At 30.4% G+C, this 19,015-nt stretch overlaps 2 protein-coding genes across 2 annotated transcripts; both read left to right on the top strand.

The window, feature by feature from the left end:
* The first annotated feature begins 3,844 nt into the window (after positions 1-3,844).
* LOC107861404 (GDSL esterase/lipase At2g23540) lies at positions 3,845-5,797 on the top strand. The gene is made up of 5 exons (XM_016706741.2): positions 3,845-4,329; positions 4,472-4,602; positions 4,697-4,945; positions 5,044-5,299; positions 5,414-5,797. Exons 1-5 carry the CDS (start codon positions 4,065-4,067, stop codon positions 5,635-5,637), a joined length of 1,125 nt encoding a protein of 374 aa, XP_016562227.1. The 5' UTR covers positions 3,845-4,064; the 3' UTR covers positions 5,638-5,797.
* Positions 5,798-15,663: 9,866 nt separating this feature from the next.
* Positions 15,664-17,428, top strand: LOC107861403 (dof zinc finger protein DOF3.4). The gene has a single exon (XM_016706740.2). The coding sequence runs from the start codon at positions 16,419-16,421 to the stop codon at positions 17,130-17,132; it is 714 nt and encodes a 237-aa protein (XP_016562226.1). The 5' UTR covers positions 15,664-16,418; the 3' UTR covers positions 17,133-17,428.
* Positions 17,429-19,015: the final 1,587 nt, after the last annotated feature.

The following is a 19,015-nucleotide window of genomic DNA, read 5'->3' as shown; positions in this document are numbered from 1 at the left end:
AATATATTCAAAATCTTCTTTTTTATAAGATTTAGCCATGGAATAATAAAGGTCACTAAGTCTATCTTTGCTTTTTCTAAAATCGGTGCAAATGTTTTTCCATAAATGCCATATACAAGCTAGATGAGGGACATTAGGATAAACAATGCTTACATCTTTTATGATACTTTCATTTCTGTCTGAAACAACACACATGTTGTCTCTTTCACCAAATGCCTCTCGAAACTTTTGAAAAAAATAAATTCACGCGTTGTCATTCTCTGAATCAACAATACCGTAAGCAAATGGCAGAATACAACTTACATCTAAATTTAAAAAGTCAATAATTTTAAAAAAAATAAACTCAAGGTTTGATTTATTATAAATAAAACATCAATGTATAAGATAATATAATATATAGTAAATAACAAAACAAAAAAAAAGTACAACACAAAAAATAAATAAATGCACAGTACCTGCACCATCTAATGTGCTTGTCGATACAAATGTTCCTTCATATAGACCGCTTAAATGTGTCCCATCAACAACAACAACAGGTCTACAAAATTCAAACCCCTAATCATTACGTAATGCAATAAACAAGTATTTAAACTCGTTATCTGCTGCCTTATGCATCCGAATATGCGATTGGGGATACACTTGGTTCAACATATATATATAACAGGGCATTTTTCTATATCCATCTGCTGGTCCACCTCTAAGCATCGCAATCGCCTTCTCTTTTGCGCGCCATGCTTTCATGTAGTTAATGTCAACTCCGTAAACAGCTTTCATCTCTTCGATAATGTCCGCGGGGTGTGTATTATTTTGTGATTGATTAATTTTGGAGCAGTAAATTCACTCACAAAATTACTTGTCGCAACCACATTATTCAGCACTCGGTCCCTAAGACTGCAACTATGCTCCGAAATAAATGTTTTAATCACGAACAATTCCAATTCATTCATACAAGAGGCCTTCATGACCCATTGACAATCTTCGTTACGACAAATGAGTATATAGCTGCATCAAAATATAAAAACTTAGTCATTATATTAACTAAAAGTATTAATCTTGAAAATATAAATAAAATAAATTTATTCCAGCAACTGCACAATAATATTATACATTTCTCTGCATGTATAATCTACATTATACATACTTTTTTTAAATAAAAACAAAAACAAATAATACAACACATTAATCAAAGAATTAAATTTCATAAAGTATGTATTCATGTTATCAGTAGATATCTGCAACAACAAATAAAAACTTAATCAATGTATAAAACAGAAATATTAAAAATTAAAATATTAATAACAAAAAAACAAAAACTTTCAATGCCACAGTTATATTATACATATCTCTGTAATGTATAATTTAAATTATACATTCAAAATTTTTACTTAAAAAACAGTAATAACAGACAAACGAGTTCACAATCTATTAAACCAATGCATCATACATTTCTTCGCCTGACACGATTTAATTATACATTACCCAACACATAAAATATCACATTATACATTCATATGATAGCATTACATATCAACAGTTAACAAAAATGCACAACATAAATTTCTTAACATAAAAAAAATCAATATGTTATAAGATCAGGAGATACAATTGACATCATGCCTTTTTTTGTCGGATCGTTTCGCTTTTGTGTTGAATCCATTCGATATTGCGTGTCTAGCCATTACTGAAACAAGAGTTTCCTTATCCTTGTATATCTGACTCACCATTATTTTAGTATTCTTGCAATCAGTAATAAAGTTTTTAACTTCCATTTCAGGCACATATAGAGCATACTGATTATCCATTTCAACAACTGTTAACGCAACCGAATCATATTCACTACACTTGATATACATTACAGAACCAGTGGCTTTATCAAACTCTATTTCACTATTGGCTTTGTCGCAACTTGAAATACAAAGCAAAAAATTAACCAAACTAGCAAGTTGTTTCTTTAACTCAACGTAAACCCTCACTTCATTGTTGTTTCTTATTACAATTGGAGAAGAGTTTCCTTCAACCACATATTTCACTTCAATTTTTTTATGCACTTCGTCTATATCCAACTTCATGGCGATAGTAGAAATCAATTTCAAGAAAGTAATACTTCCCGAAACAATTATTGCATCACTTTTGTATGACTTATAACTAGTTTTTGACTCCCAAATTTCATAATGCCGCAGCAATATTGGGATATTCATGTTGCTTTTTGAATTTTTGAAGAACGTATGCAGAACAATTTTGTTGCTATTTGAAATTTTTTTTGAAGAATTTTTTTTCAGCACTAGAACCTTTTTCGTTTCCAGATCTTCAATCAAATAATACATAAAATAAAATTTAACTTTTATATTTTTTTTTTGTGAAATTCAAATTTCAGTTACTAGTTTTATCCATATATGAGTTAATGATATCTAATTATTACCGTTAATTAAGGAACAATGATATAATTACTTATTTCAATTACCTTAATTTTAGGAATAACAGTTTCATTATACATTCCACCAAAGTATAATGTGTAGACGATTGTATGAGTATATTTGTCAAAATTCGTGAGAGAGAAAATAAAAGGGAATTTTGTATAATTACTTTCTTAAGTTAGGGGATTTATGTTGTTTTTACGTTTTACTTTGATTATTATGTCATCCAAATTGGTTATCATATCCTATATATGGGCTTATTCTATGAGTCTAGTCTAATTCACCTTTATCAAATGAAGTCTGGTTTCATTGGGCCTAGCTACTTCTTTTCCTTTTGATAGACGACCCAAAAATTTCTAAATTTGAGTCTACAGAAGGGCCTCTTTTCAATTCCAAAACTTCATCCTTATGGCCATTCTTAAGCAACTCTTTAAATTTTGCCCTATTTTTATTTAAACCTCTACATATATATCCTCCGCCTTCAAAAGTGAAAGGGTGGTCCGAGTTTTGAAGTGGAAGATAACATTTCGATTATATTATTTTCAAAATACTAGAAATTTTTATTTAAACGATTATATAAAGATCCAAATAATTTCTGCTACCGTGGTCATATTAATATACCGTCACAGTGTTTTCTTAAAAAAAAATAAAATGTACGACTTATTTGATATGCATATGTAGGGATCGGTTATTTTCATATTCAATCATCACTTCAAAATATTAAAGGATATTCAAGTAGATAACTACTATGATTGTATCTTGAATTCCTCATTTAGATGGTGACCAATAATTGTAGACTAGTGACCTAAGGGCTAAGCTAAGCTTTACACATAAATTATTCTCTCCTATACATTTAAGAATCTTTTGGTAGTTAGTTATAGGTTATGCAAGTATTAGTTATACAAAGATTATGTATTATTTTATACGATATTTAGTTATTCGTGTATTAATTATTCTATTTTCTATCTTACATAAAATAATACACACACTTTTCCATAACTTATACGTGTATTAATTATGAAGGTATTCATACTTTAATTATGGAGGATTTAATACATGAATATTTGAGCTCTTAAGCTACTAACAAACCCCTAAAGGCCTAAACTATACAGCGCCTAATAATAAGACATTTATATCTAGAATGATGTACTATATATACCATATATGATGCAGAACTTTCTGGTGGGTTTCAATCCCTAACCAAACACACACCTAAGTTTATTACCAAAAAATTCTGCTTCTGCCTTAAAATATAAACACACGTACCTAAGTTTATTACCAGTATATTTGACTGTTTGTCATGAAATCAAACTAAATGCATGAGGTCCATGGACGTTGTTGAGATGACATACATATGTAGTCCACCTAATTCTTGAAATTTTTATCCACCTTCACCATTTATATATAGATAATACATTTCTTCTTTCCATCATTCTCAAAATTATTATTAAGAGTCATACCAACTCAAGTCTCCACTTAGATCATTCCCTTTTACAAGTTTCCTAACTATAGAGCTTTTCTCTACCCCATTTTTTTTTTTTCACTCAAACACTTCATCTTTTTGTTCTTCTTATAGCCTAGATCCTTCCATTCATTTCATTTCTCAAGCTAACAGAAAATCAAACATTTGTTGTTTAGTAACTCAGAGACATGGCCATGACAGCATGTAACTATGTTTTGGTCGTACTACTTTTGGTTATTAACCTTATAATTTTAGCAAATTGTGCTGTTGATGATGATTTGGGATTTGGAGCTTCCTATATTTTTGGAGATTCTTTAGTAGATGCCGGAAATAATAATTATTTACAAACTTTATCAAAGGCTAATATTGCACCTAATGGCATAGATTTTAAAGCTTCTGGAGGGAACCCTACTGGTCGTTACACTAATGGAAGAACCATAGGTGACATTGTTGGTAAGACAAATTAATACAATTTTCATTTTCCTTTTTAATTTATCGATCGAATTTAATATATACTTTTAGTTTCTTTATTTTTATAAATTTGGTAATTCTTTGTATTGATCATTCAACTTATTATTATTAATTAATTGATCAGGAGAGGGATTGGGACAGCCCCATTATGCCACTCCATATTTAGCTCCAAATTGCACAGGAAGAACTATATTATATGGAGTGAATTATGCGTCAGGAGGAGGTGGAATTATGAATGCTACAGGAAGAATATTTGTAAGTCACAAATTTAATTGTTCAAATTACAGGTATATAAAACACAGTCCAATAGAAATAATTTCACGTGTTACATTTGGTATTTTCTGTGCAGGTAAATAGACTATCTATGGACATCCAAATTGATTATTTCACCATAACAAGAAAAGAGATCGACAAGTTGTTGGGTCAATCTAAGGCCAGGAATTATGTGATGCAAAAATCAATTTTCTCAATAACCATAGGGTCCAATGATTTTCTCAACAATTACCTTCTCCCTGTACTCTCTGTTGGTACAAGAATTACTGAATCCCCCGACGCCTTCATTGATGATCTTCTCAGTCACTTAAGAGCACAACTTACGGTAATAACAATACTTCCTTCAGAGAGTTATACGTTATTGTAGGTGAACTTAATAATCTGATAGTATGATCGTTGACGTTTTGAACTATGGTATGACAGAGATTGTACAAGTTGGATGCAAGGAAATTTATCATTGGTAACGTTGGGCCAATTGGTTGCATCCCTTACCAAAAGACAATTAACCAGTTGAAGGAAAACGAATGTGTGGAATTAGCAAACAAGTTAGCACTTCAATACAATGCTCGATTGAAAGATATGTTGGTTCAACTGAACAAAGAACTCGTTGGAGCAACTTTTGTACATGCAAATGTTTACGATCTTGTCATGGAACTCATCACCAATTATGACAAATATGGTAAGGAAATACTACTAATACATCAACACCGACATGTTCCAACACATGAATATGATAGCATGTTCCTATTAGATACTTTTCAAAAATAAAATCTAATAATTTTCAAATGTTTAGGATTTGTAACTGCGACGAAAGCATGCTGTGGAAATGGAGGGCAATTTGCTGGGATAATTCCATGTGGACCAACATCTAGTATGTGTTCGGATCGTGACAAACATGTATTCTGGGATCCTTATCATCCAAGTGAAGCTGCTAATCTTATAATTGCCAAACAGTTGCTGGAGGGTGACCCCAAATATATATCTCCAATGAATCTTAAACAACTTCGAGATCTCTAAATGTATTTTTTTGGTCTTTTTTCCACATTTTATTATCTTGTATTCTCTCAAATTATCCTTTGTTTATTTTACTTATATGATTGTTTTACTCTACGAGGTTTCTTTTGATTAATTAAATATATTGTGGAAGACAATTGTGAAGGAAAGTTCTCTGTTTTCCAATTGTTTCTCGTTATCTAAATTCAAGTATTCGGTCTGCAGTTGGAAATTTATCTATTTTTTTGGGAGAATTCACACCACTAGACAGAATATCTAGCAATCTTTTATTAATAATAATTGAATAAAAATCTTTAACTTGAATAAGTACGAACAAGGGGGTCTAGATTTCATATCTTAACAATCCTAATGAGGTTACAAACTCTTTACTAATTAAAAAAGTAGGAAGAAAACTTGTGAAAAATATGAACGTGGGAAATTAAAAGAAACATTATTTATTACTTAAGTAGGTTTGACCTTGATCTAGAAAGTATGTTTACAGGTTAACAACTTAGAATTTGAGTTGGCGTAAAACTCTTAACCACGAAACACACCAATTATTTGTTACATCACAAAAACAAAGCACGGAATGGAATTATTATCGCAACAAATCTATCTCTATTGTCATTTGCAATATTCGTAACAAGTAGTTATCTCAAAAGTTGATTAATAATGTAAATCAATCATCTATGACCAACTTCAATTCGCTTGAAGCCTAGTAATAATTTGGATTAAAGTTCATTAGTCAGCCAAACTGATATTACTACATCAAATCATTCTATTATTATATACATAAGTCTGGTCGGATTTTCTTAAAATTTCTTCTTGAAATGTGATGTGGTACGCCAAATCAGTGCATGTGCTTAATTAAGCAGATTTATACTTAAACGCTTTAAATTGTGCATATATATATGGCATAAATTTCCTATTAGAAGGAATAATTAAGGTAGGTGACTACTGAGTTATCCAATGTGTGAATATTATTCCTTTGGTAGCCATTGACGTGTGGACAAAATTAAAGTTACCAAGTATTTAGATAGGCTAGTTGAGCGGTGCTCCACGAATCTGTTATGCTGACAGTGAATGAACTAGTCAACATATATGGCCCATTGTCCCTAAAACCGTTCCAATACAGCCAAAAAGAAGAAGAAAATAAAGAGGTAAATATTCACACCACATAGACAAAGTTTTCTAATGTCCAACACACGTCCCCACTATTCTTCTATCAAATTGATACTAGTAATTAGTAAAAATTTCAAAGCCGTTTAAGGACGGTTAGAATCTTTCATATTTGACGGAAAGAATACCAACTCTTTTTATATGATTATGAATCATTTTCACTTGAGGAGCAATTTTTATTTTTATTTTTAAAGTAAAAGTAAGTTCATATCTTCTCTTGAGTTTCGTGAATGTTAGTTTTCGGTTTACAAAATATTCAAACTTAATCTATTATTGCATATATTCAATTTTTTATATAAAAATTAAATAACCTGCTATTGCTGACAGATTATGAAACTTAAATTCCCTTCTAAATGATATCAGAATAAATTTATTCATTGTTTTTTGTTTATCTAATGTATCCACATGTTATATTGTTTATGATTCATTTTTCCAACCCCGAGCTTCCGGAAGGTACTTGAATAATTTATCATCATATGAGTTAACTTTTGTGATTTAATTATTAAATAATAATTTATGTATATATATACAAGGTGACTTTACCTACTTAAATAAATCCTAAAATAATTACTTAAATTTTCTATTTTTTTACTTTCTCTCTCCAACCTATTATGCATTCAAAAACACGCTACTTCTATGTTGCATCTCCCGTATTTTCCTCCCATCACAAATCTATTTTTTTCTTCATAATTGAAACTCATTTTTCACGTCAAAAATCAAGCAACGTATACTTAGAGGTTACCAATTTGTAAGTTTGAAGCATTAATTGAAGTTTCTGATTTTCTTCATTAATTTTTAATTCTTTTTGTTTCAACTTGACCAAATCAGGATAATTTCCAATTATTGTTTGGTTGCATGTTGGTTTCTATGAAATTAACTTCTTTTGCAATCCCATGCCAGTTTGATTGTTAGTTTATTTCATTTTTTTCATATAGTTTAAGTCAGGTCTTTAAATTTCTTGTGTTATAGTTGCTATTGCTTAACTTCCCGTTTGATTAACTTCAACTACAAAGCCATTTTTTCATTTTTATAGTTCAAATCAGATTTTTGATTAACTTTCCATTTTTTCCTGTATAGTTGAAGTCAGATCTTTGAAACTAGGTATTTTGTCAAAGATCTGACTTGTCATTTTTATTGGAAGGATAACTGTTTCGTATTGCTTATTGTGTGTGTATGTATATATATATGTGTGTGTGTGTGTGAATATCCTTATATATATTTAGGTTATTTATAATTAAATATGTTAGAGTATGTTTTAATCGCCTTATAAATATATATAACTGCTATGTGTTGTTTCTGATTTTCTCATTATGTATGATCCTCATTATACATATTTATTTTATGTATAATTATAACTGGCGTTCAGAAGTTATTTTGTCCCACTAATGTATAATATAGGTATTCTGAAATATATTTCAATATGTTATACATTGACAGTTTTGAAAATCCAAACAGTTATAAAGTATTAATATTGTATAAAGTGACATTATATATTCAGACAAGATTATAGGTCATATATATTTTAATTTGAAAATTTGTATTATGATATTATACATTATAGCAGTTTATTTCTTAAATGTATAAGTTACCCTCATACATGTCTAACTGTTGTTGAATTAGGTTCTGATTTTAATTCTGAGATGTATAAGATACCCTTATACATGTGTAATTATTGTTTATTTAGGATCTGATATAAATTGTTAGATGTATAAGTAACCCTCATACATATGTAACTGTTGTTTAGTTAGGATCTGAATTAAATTGTTAGATGCATAAGTTACCCTCATACAGGTGTAACTAGTGTTTATTTAGGGTATGATAAGTTACCCTCATACCTGTATAAATTACCCTCATACAGGTGTAACTGTTGTTAGATTGTTTTCTTTTTACATGTATAACGATGTTATAATTATTGAATGTACTGTTACTTCATTTTTTTTTTTAAATCAGAGACTGTGGCGTCTTGTGTCTGCCTATACAAAAGTATTAAGTGAAGGGCAGCAAGTGCATTTATGTGGGTTTGATGTTGTAAGTCAATGTGCACACTATGCTTCACTACTGTGGCATTACGGAGTGACAAAGGCAACCGAAGGGTACACGAGTGATAATGGCGATCCTCTTTGGTCAAGAAATATTTTTCTCCAAACAATTGATGAAAATGCAATTGTTACTTTATAGTAGCATTATTTTATAATAGTCGGCATTGAAACAACTAATTCTTAATTTTGTAGTTGATGTTAAACGGTTACAATATTACTTTCTGGATGTTAATTTATAATTTATGGATGTCTTTATCTTTTGAAAAAATATTTTGCAATTACTTACACTGTACAGTAATGTTACTAACATAGTTTGGTAGTTATGAGTTTCCCTTTCATTTTTTTTATAACGTATAAAAATAAATTGCAAATTAATCTGTTATTGTATATCAACACATTGTATTTTTACCAGTAGGTAAATTATGTTAGAAGTTAATAATATATTGAACTAACATATAATACGTTTAAACTTATGTATTACATAACATCATACATGTTTTTAAATGTTTATGACTTAATAGAAAACTACAAAAATATTTTACATCACGCATATTTAAAAAGTATAATACTATATCATACACTACCATACGTTGTGAACTTATCATAAATTAAAACTAAAGTATTATCAATAATCATACACATAAAACAAAATGAAAAAGGTAACTTAAATTTTCACGAATTATGTTACATAAGTCTGTCATTTATTATGTTGTTTAAACAAAAAAAAATATGTACTCAGTTAAAAGTCATTAGTGTAAGTATAACATCACACATATTATTAAAGTATAATAGTATATCATACATTACTTATTTATGAAATGTTAATGTATAACTGTGTAATACACATTACGTTTCAATAAGTATTTACTGTAATAGTTGTCAACTATTGTGTTATAATTGTAAGTTATATAATAACAAAATATGATTTATGAAAAATGTATAAAAAATTTATAATAATATCACACATTGATTACAAAGTGAACATCAAATAACAATTAAAAACATAAATATAAGTTACTCCAGATTTCCAACAAAAACTAATCAAAATGTTTATACAAATAAAATCAAACAAAACATCAGCATATAGAAAAACATATTATGTTCTTCATGATTCCTTCGGAAAGAAACCGCACGTTCTCCGATTGTGACTGGCTCGTTCGCATTTACCGCAACAATTCAAACTTGAAGAAAGTGATTCACTTGATTTCAAATGCCTTCCTTTCTTTGGCCTACCAAGCGGTCTTCTATATTTGGGCGGCACAACTTCTTCATCATCAACAAAATATTTTTATCACAAATGTTATCGATTGATTCATACTAGATGCCTTCAAGACCTACTTGCAGTCTTTGTTACGACAATTCAGTACATAGCTGCATCAATTTTTTAACACCGAGTCAATCTATTATGCAAAAGTTTTAAAAATTAAAATTTCAGTACAAAATGCAAATTTTGGGACTGTCACAGTTTCATTATACATTGGCTCGAATGTATAAATAGACATTATACATTCATAATTTTATGATTCAACTAAACAGAAGACAACTTGAAAACATAAACTTGTTCAAAACGTCTAATACCATATTACCATACATTATAACATCAACAAATAAAGATGACACTTTTAGATCATACCTTTGTTTGTCGGATCGTTTCAATTTGGTGTTGAAGCCATTAGCTATTGCATATCTAGCCATTATTGCAACCAAAATATGCTTATCCTTATAAAGTTGATTTACCTTTATTTCGATGTTCTTGCAATCAATAATGAAGTTTTTCACTTTAATTTCAGGAACATATAGAGCATAATGATTATCCGTTTCAATGACCGTTAACACAACTGAATCATATTCACTGCCTTTGATACAAAGTACAACACCAATTTATCTATCAAACTCGATTTCATTATTCAATTTGTCTAAAACGGAAATACACAACAAAAAATTAGCCAATCCAAAAAATTGTTTCTTCAACTCAACGTAAACCCTCACTCCATTGTCATTCCTTATGATAATTGGAGAAGAATTACCTTCAACGATATATTTCACTTCAGCTTTTTTACGTACTTCGTCGAGATCCAATTCCATGGCGATCGTAGCAATCAATTTCAAGAAAGTTATACTTTCCAAAACAATAATTGTATCACTTTTGTATGATTGAAATCTAAACTCCCAAATACCAAAATGTCGCAACAATATGGGAATATTCATATTGATTTTAGTAGAATTGAAGAACGAATGTAGACGAATTTTTTTTTTTGAGTTTTTCAAATTGTCAATCAAAAAAAAAATACTGTGATGTTTAAGAAAATTGTTGAAACTGAAATTCCAGTTGCTATTTTTATTCATACACTAGTTAATGTTAGCTAATTATTGCCATTAATTAAGGAATAATAAAATAATTTATGATTTATCTTACTTTAAATATAGGATTAACTGTTTTATCAACAATTTGACCTTTATATGATGGACGGCCGAATGTATGAGTATATTTATAAAAATCAGGAGAGAGAAAATTTAAAAGAATTTTATGTAATTAATTTCATTAACTAAAGAATTTATGTTGTATACACGTTCTTTATTATCTTACATGTTGCATTTGAATTTATAAGATGGCTAATATCATTATTTTAATAGAAAAACACCAACAGAATAATTTAAGGGACAGTTTGGAACAATGATGGGAATGAGATCAATTATGTTCCATCATTTTAGTGTAAAAATTATTTAAAAATAATCTAATACCTCAAATTAATCATGAAAAAAATTAATATTAATTTTTACTCAAAATTATCATCTTTACCCCCTACTGGACCCCGAAAGAATTACCAAGACAGTTTAGTTTTTTCCTTATAAAAGACTAGTCCATGTACGTTGGACAGATAGAAAATAAAATTGAGCTGGTCCAAAATCCTCAAACAAAAAAAAATCTAGTTTGTACATAGTATTTTGAAAGAAAAGGTTATCAAAGGGAGGGAAGGTAAGAAGTAAGAAGGAATCATATTCCCAGAAGAAAATGACAAAAAGAAAGAGTGGTAACTAAAGCAGAAGGTGAGAAGGGAGATCTACATGATGTGGAGATTGTCGATCTATTATTGGCAAACTCCAATCAAGAGATGGCAGTCGTCGACAAACACACACAGATCGCGTGTGTACTACTCTGCCGCGGAAAACGACTTGAGATGAAAGGAGTGCAACACAGTCAAAGGGTACAACAGTCTTAATATATTCTCCATTCGTCTCAAATTATCTGTTTTATCGAAATTTTGAGAGTTAACTAAATTTTTATTTGATTGAAGTTTCATATTTTATTTCCAAGACTTTAAGTTTTTACGTTCAAATTCAAAATTTGAATATCGAAATTTCAATCATGCAATGTAAATTGAGACGGAAGGAATATGTAGGGGCATAACTATGGATGCGCATCAGTCGATTCGACTTTGTTTTGTACATTATTGATTTAGTTTATCGAGATTCGATGGGTAAAACACGCTAAATCGATAACCAAATAAATAAGATGTTCATTACCGGATTTCAATTAATCGTTTTGGTCCGTATCGATTTGATTTTTGATTTAACCGATGAGAAAAATACTCTCCAATTTTATTTTTTACTTTCTCATATTTTTATTTGTTCTACGCTGTATTCATGTATAAAATTTACATAAATTGTAAGCACTAAGACAACAACTATAATATAAAATGCAAGCACTTAAATTTAAAGCAACTATTTTATAATTATGAATAAATATAGAATTTTATTGGGTTATCGATTTAACTATTAATTAAAACCTTAAAATCAGAAATAAAACTGATAGCCCCATAAAAATTTACAAAATTATTAATTCAATAATCTAATATCGATAAGTCAATGACATTTTTATCCGTTAGATTTATCGGTTGAATCGATTTTTCACACCCCTAGGCATAGCATTCATTGTATGCATGCATTTGGCGATAGCAACAGGTGAGGGATGACGCCGCGCGCATGCCACTGAGAATCCGCAACAAATCTCCGACCGCTTTGACTACCCTTACTCCTTCCTGACCTTATTGTCTCTTATCTTCCTCACACTTGTCTGCCTTCCATCTCCCAGCCTAGTATTTGGAATATCTGGCCTTGTTGTTACATTACATGTAGATCAAACGGTTAAAATTATTCCAACTAAGTACCCAAGTTTACCCCATGGGCATATAAATGCATGTCACAAATTTAGCATGCATTCTCATTACTGAATCGCATTTAATTGATCACATCTTTTCTTCTTTCATATTCCATACAAAAGATTTAGGTTAATTAACGCACACTACTTAATACTTCGATATTCCTTATTGACCAACACCGTAAGCAAATAAGGTACGAATAACCAATATCTTTTGTAGGTTGAGGTGGAGGAAGAATGATTAGAAAATTAAAACATATAACAACGAACTCCGTTTCATGGTTCGGTGCCAGATAGAAAAAAGTTAAATGAAGCTAGCGGTTTTAGAATTTGAAGTTGTATTGTCATATGTGTTTAGTCATGTCAACAATCAAACCATTTTAACCTAAACAAACATTAGATATAAAATGACCAGTCATTGTTTCATTCTATTATAATCTAACAGAGACCTGTTGTAAACCCTAGCTAGTGGGCGCAGGGGGGAAATAGAAGTTACCGTGGGATTAAAAGAGGATGTGAGAGGTGGTCAATACTCAATACTACAATAGACTCAGAGTCACAGTTGAGCGAGAAATCCGGCAGAGAATATTGGGGATGAGGGTACGGAATTGAAACAAATCAATAGTACTCTGATTTTGGGGAATCTCTACAAATCGACAATTCTAACATAGGGACCTCTTAACAACAACAACGTAAAGTACCCTGTAGAAAATCTCACTAATGAGGTATTAGAAGGATAAAGTATATGCATATTTTATTACTTATCTCAGGAAGTTAAATAAGCTGTTTAAAAAATTCTCAGTCCAAGTATAGCAAATCTGATAAGGCCCTCCTAATGACTCTATTTATATGACCAACTTTTTTCATATATACTAGCTAATTTTCAATTTATGTGAATAGTCTTTTCTTTTAAGCCACATCCTTTTATATTTAGTAACTAATTAATTTCAAATATCCATGTTAACTTAATGAGACATTATAAAAAAATGTTTTAAAATTTATAGTCTAAAAACACTCGGACATATTAAAAAGAAGAGTGGTACCATATAAATTGTGTAAGAGGGAGTAATTTATATATCCAATGAAATATTTTCACACGGAGTAATATTTATAAGAATATCATCTTTTTATATTTACATTATTTAATTTTGAAATCTTCAATTTTATTCATAATAAGTCATTATAATCATACAATTATCTAAATCTTACTATTTTAAATCACATTTCTTTTAGAAGTACTTTTTCCTTTTTCAAAATTTCGTATCCAATCATCAACTAAATTGGAACATAAGGAGTACTACTCCCTTCACTCTAACTACGTACGTGATCCTATTACTAATTACCTTTCAATTTTTTGAAAAAGAAAATTTTAATTTACATGTCTCATACTTACACAGATACACTAGCGACAAAGGTTTAAAATCGTACTTAAATTAAATCTACAAATAACAAAAAATTTATACCATAGCATATTTAATGCTAAAAGAATAATTTGAGATGAGATAGTACTTGAGGGGGTGGGCGACGGGGTGGGTTGTCTGGGAACAGTCCAAATGTCCAATAATTGAACAGCCACGCTAATCCGACATTCATAATATTGTCGGTATGCATCTATAAGTCCACCTTTTCTGCTCTCTTCATTTTATTTTAGTTGGTCATTTTTTAAAAATATTTATTTTAATTTAGTTATTTATTGATAAAATTAAAAAGATTTTAATATATTTTTTAATAATATTCTTATCATTAAATGATTAAATAAGTTATGTATATTCAAATTTATATTTTCAAAGTATAATTAATAGGGCTAATTTGATACTTCCTCCGTCCATTTTATCCACCTCAAATTTCTTAATTTGTTGTCTCATTTTACTTATCTTTTTTTTATTAAGACAAGACAATTTTTTTTTATTTTATCCTTTGAATTAATTATTTTTTCTTTAAATTAAAATATAAACATCATTTAATATGATAAACTAGTCATGTTATTTATTATTTTTCTTAATAATTGTATCATCCCAATTTGAGATAGATAAAATGAGATGGAGAAAGTAAAATAAGTCCTTAATAAATATTTTGTTTAATAAATCTATCAAATCTATCTAACTAATATGAAACGGAGGGAGAGTAATATCTTTTCCCTGTTTCTACACGCTCACTATGTCCCGCTCACCTCTTTCAAAATTTTGGTTTGTTTTCCACTTTTGTCCCCACTTACATCATTTCTTCATAGGGTGATATAAATTTCACTTGTTTCCTTCAACTTTTGACTCGTTTGTGGCTAGGTTTTTTTCTCATTTTTGACCAAGTTTTTACGTAACATCGGATCGGAGTCATGTTGCTTGTTATAATGATGAGTAATAAAAGTGGCAAATATAGAAACTCTTCTTTGTTTAAAGTGGGAAGGAAATAAAGTAAATGTTGTCCTCTTACACTAGCAAAGATTTTTCTAAAATAATACTTATAAATCAATCCCACACTAATAAAGTATACATCTTCACGTTTTTAGTTTGGTTTGACTATGATATGATTATGTGAAAAAAACGAAGTAGTATTTATCTAAACAACAATAATCATGCAACGTAATAGTAATTCAACACTTGCCCAACATATTTATATCTAAATAAAAGAACTGAAGAATAAATTATTATCAGCGCCGATCCTCCTCAATGATGGATTGATCTGTAATATTGAATATTTAATAAATTAGACACGTCCATTTTATTTTTATCATTACAAACATCAAAATGGAATACAACTCGAGACCTAACTGTAAATGATGTTGCTAGTTACAACCTACAAGGAGACTCACCGCTCGTTATAGTACTTCAAGGAAGATTACATTACACTCACTCATAATGGAGTAGTAGTACCAAATAGTAGGTGACTGTAGCCGTATCTATTACCTCGTGAGTTGTAATGGCAGCGTAATTTTATAATTAGACAACAAAGTAAATGTACAACTGCACACTAATTAATCGTGCTTAATTAACTTGCAGGAACATATTCCCCCAGTAATGGGACAGTTAGTGTTGTACAAGTGGTTGAATGTATATGGTTTTTTTATGTACATGTAGAGTAATTGGGTAACAAAAGCCTCCACTTATGAACGAACCCCATAAACAAAGCCGTTTTCGAGCCGTCTGAATATGTATATCCATAGCTAGAGTAGCAAACAGAAAACAAAATAAATAGCTCCCTGTTAAAGCTGCTCTCTGTTCTTTAGCACAAGACCCTCAGAATCCTTCAGAAATCTGTTGCCTGTTCCACTTAGCGCAACACAGATTCTCTCTCTCTCTGAGAGTACTACTGCCAATCTTCCATATAAACCCCACCACATGCTTCCATAAACCCCACAACATCTCTCTTTTCACTTCATTAAAACTTAATAGCAAATCTCTTTGTCCTCCTTCTTCTTAACAGAAGCAAAAATGCCTTCCGATGTTAATGAGCGAAGAGTTACCAAGCAACAGCAAGGAGGTGCACCGGCTCCAGAGCCTGAGCATCTTCCTTGTCCACGTTGTGATTCCATCAACACCAAATTCTGTTACTACAACAACTACAATTTCTCTCAGCCACGTCACTTCTGCAAAGCTTGCCGCCGTTACTGGACACACGGCGGAACTCTTCGTGACATCCCTATTGGGGGAGGAAGTCGCAAAAATGCCAAGCGGTCACGTACGATCACAACTAACAGCAGTTTGTCCTCCACGCTCTCTCCTCGAGATTACCAACACGCGTCTAACCCGTCGGCTTTCTTGGTTCCTTTAACTGCCGATCATGGGGGTTCACTACCCTTCGACGTGAAGCCGAATGTGAACATGTGTGGGAGTTTCACTTCGTTGTTGAGCAGTGCTCAAGGGCCTGGTGGGCTTTTAGCACTTGGTGGATTTGGGCTTGGAGTTGGCGTTGGGTCTGGAATTGAAGATATGGGCTTTGGTCTTGGCAGGCCCATTTGGCCGTTTCCTGGAGTTTCACATAGCAATGTTGAAAACAACAGCGCTAATGGCACTGGAGCCAGTATGTTGGGAAGCACGTGGCAGCTTGCTAGTGGAGGAGAGGGTGGCTTCGTTGGCGCAACAGCAGGGGAAATTTTTAATTTCCCTGATCTTGCTATTTCTACCCATGGAAATCGGATGAAATGATTGCTTAGGGGAGTTACTGGATTTTGTAACTTTAGGGGTACTTGTGTTTTTCTCTCTCTCTCTTTTTTTTTTTTTTTTTTTTTTATAGTTTATATGATCTTAATTAGCTATTTGAAAGAAAAATGCCAAATCCTAGAAAAATCAAAACTTTTGTATATTTTTGGCATATGAAAGTGTTGGTCTTAGATTTAGGACTGCAGTTCCCTCGATCATCAGTTGTGATTTGATGGAGAAAGCCTTTGGAATGGTTGTACTTTGTTTGTTGCTACAAAAGTGTCCCTCTTGACTTCTCTGCCTCCTGTTTTCTACTTTTCGTGATTCAAATATGCTTTCATTTTGAGGACTGCTAAATTAAAAGTTGGCTTTCCAAATTATTAGTACCTGAGTTTTAAATTTAATATATATAAATGTTTGATAATTTTTTAATATAAATACTTAATTTAAGCAAAAAAAACGTATTTGTGCTTAGCCTTAATCTGTCCTGATGGTGGACATAAGGTGTGTAACTATGGCCACTTAGCTTTGGTGCATCCCGTGCTTGGCTAGCAATCATATTCATAATTCATATCCTTGAACCGTTATGATTGGTTTAGAATAATTTAACTATATCTTATACACGCTGCTAATCCGATGAAATAAACCATATTCAAAAGATACTATATAGAGAAAAAGAGTTGTAGCCACTTGCTTTTTAAATGTGTGTAGTCACCCATTTTGTCCAACTCAATTATTTTAGTGTCACATAAGTGTAGTCAATAGTTAGTGGGGTTTAAAATGTTTGAGTTTCATCCACTTGAAGTATAAAATAATAAGTAGAATGATCAATCTGACAAACAATTTCAAGCACAAGAATTTGGTCATTCCATCTACAAAATAATTAAAATCGAAAATATGTGAAATTGACAAATCACAAGAAAGATTAATGTTACTGTTACAAAACCAATCATCAGGAAGATTTCTGAAATTATCTAAATTAATTCAAAACAAGATATTATATATAAGTTAAATACTTGAAGCCCAAATAAAAGAAAGCCGATATTAGATTGGGAAAAAAATCTAAATATACAGCCTTAGATTGTTAATTCCAAATCATAACAATATTTTTTAGATTGCAATAAATAGCAACTTTTTTAATAAAATAATAAAGGAAAAAATGATTAAAAAAAATAAAAAATTCATCCTTAAAAAAAGACACCAGTTAACAAAAAGATATTAATGATCCCTAATTTCTCTCTTGAAACTTTTTTTTTTTCCTTTTTTCAAATTGAATCTGTTATTCTTCTTATTTCTTCAACTATCAACAAACGTATACTTATTGAGGCACAACATAAAAAGAGATAAAAATGTTTTGTTTTTTTTTTAAAAAAAAAAAAAAAAAGAAAGAAAAACAACATCCCTTAAAAAATGTTGACAACTAAAAATAGGATACTAACCATCTCCATATATCTCTCTCAATTTTTTTGCTTTTTCTAATCTTTCATAATTCAAACATATTAAACTTCATCTTCTTCTTGCAGAATAAACTTCTTCATTTTCGTTCAAAATCATAAATATATATGATGTTGGATGTCAGGTAAAATATTACAGCCTTACTGAACAAATATATGATAAATTTTTTTGTAATTTATACATAAATTAGTTGTTAGGTTATTTTGTTAATTCTATGCAAATGTATTATGTATTATTTTTATGAAAAGTGGAAGGCTTAATGGTACCTTTAGATGGCGAAATTATTTTTGATTTATATTCAAAGAAAAAAAAATTATTGTTAAATTGAGGTACAAAGTTGGTGTAGAGTGTTGTACATATTTGGAGTACTTGGAGTATGAAATATGGTGTAAAAAGTTTATGTTCGTGTTAAAGCTATTTTAGCATGCAGATGT

The sequence above is a fragment of the Capsicum annuum genome, chromosome 2 (assembly GCF_002878395.1).
Source record: "Capsicum annuum cultivar UCD-10X-F1 chromosome 2, UCD10Xv1.1, whole genome shotgun sequence".
NCBI lineage: Eukaryota > Viridiplantae > Streptophyta > Magnoliopsida > Solanales > Solanaceae > Capsicum > Capsicum annuum.
This window is presented reverse-complemented; position numbering and strand designations above follow the sequence as displayed.

Bases quoted from the DNA above. Each gene is read 5' to 3' on its own strand.
- LOC107861404 (XM_016706741.2), top strand. From the start codon at position 4,065: ATGGCCATGACAGCATGTAACTATGTTTTGGTCGTACTACTTTTGGTT. The intron at 4,330-4,471 runs GTAAGACAAATT...TTAATTGATCAG, and splicing joins AACCATAGGTGACATTGTTG to GAGAGGGATTGGGACAGCCC. The intron at 4,603-4,696 runs GTAAGTCACAAA...TTTTCTGTGCAG, and splicing joins ATGCTACAGGAAGAATATTT to GTAAATAGACTATCTATGGA.
- LOC107861403 (XM_016706740.2), top strand. From the start codon at position 16,419: ATGCCTTCCGATGTTAATGAGCGAAGAGTTACCAAGCAACAGCAAGGA.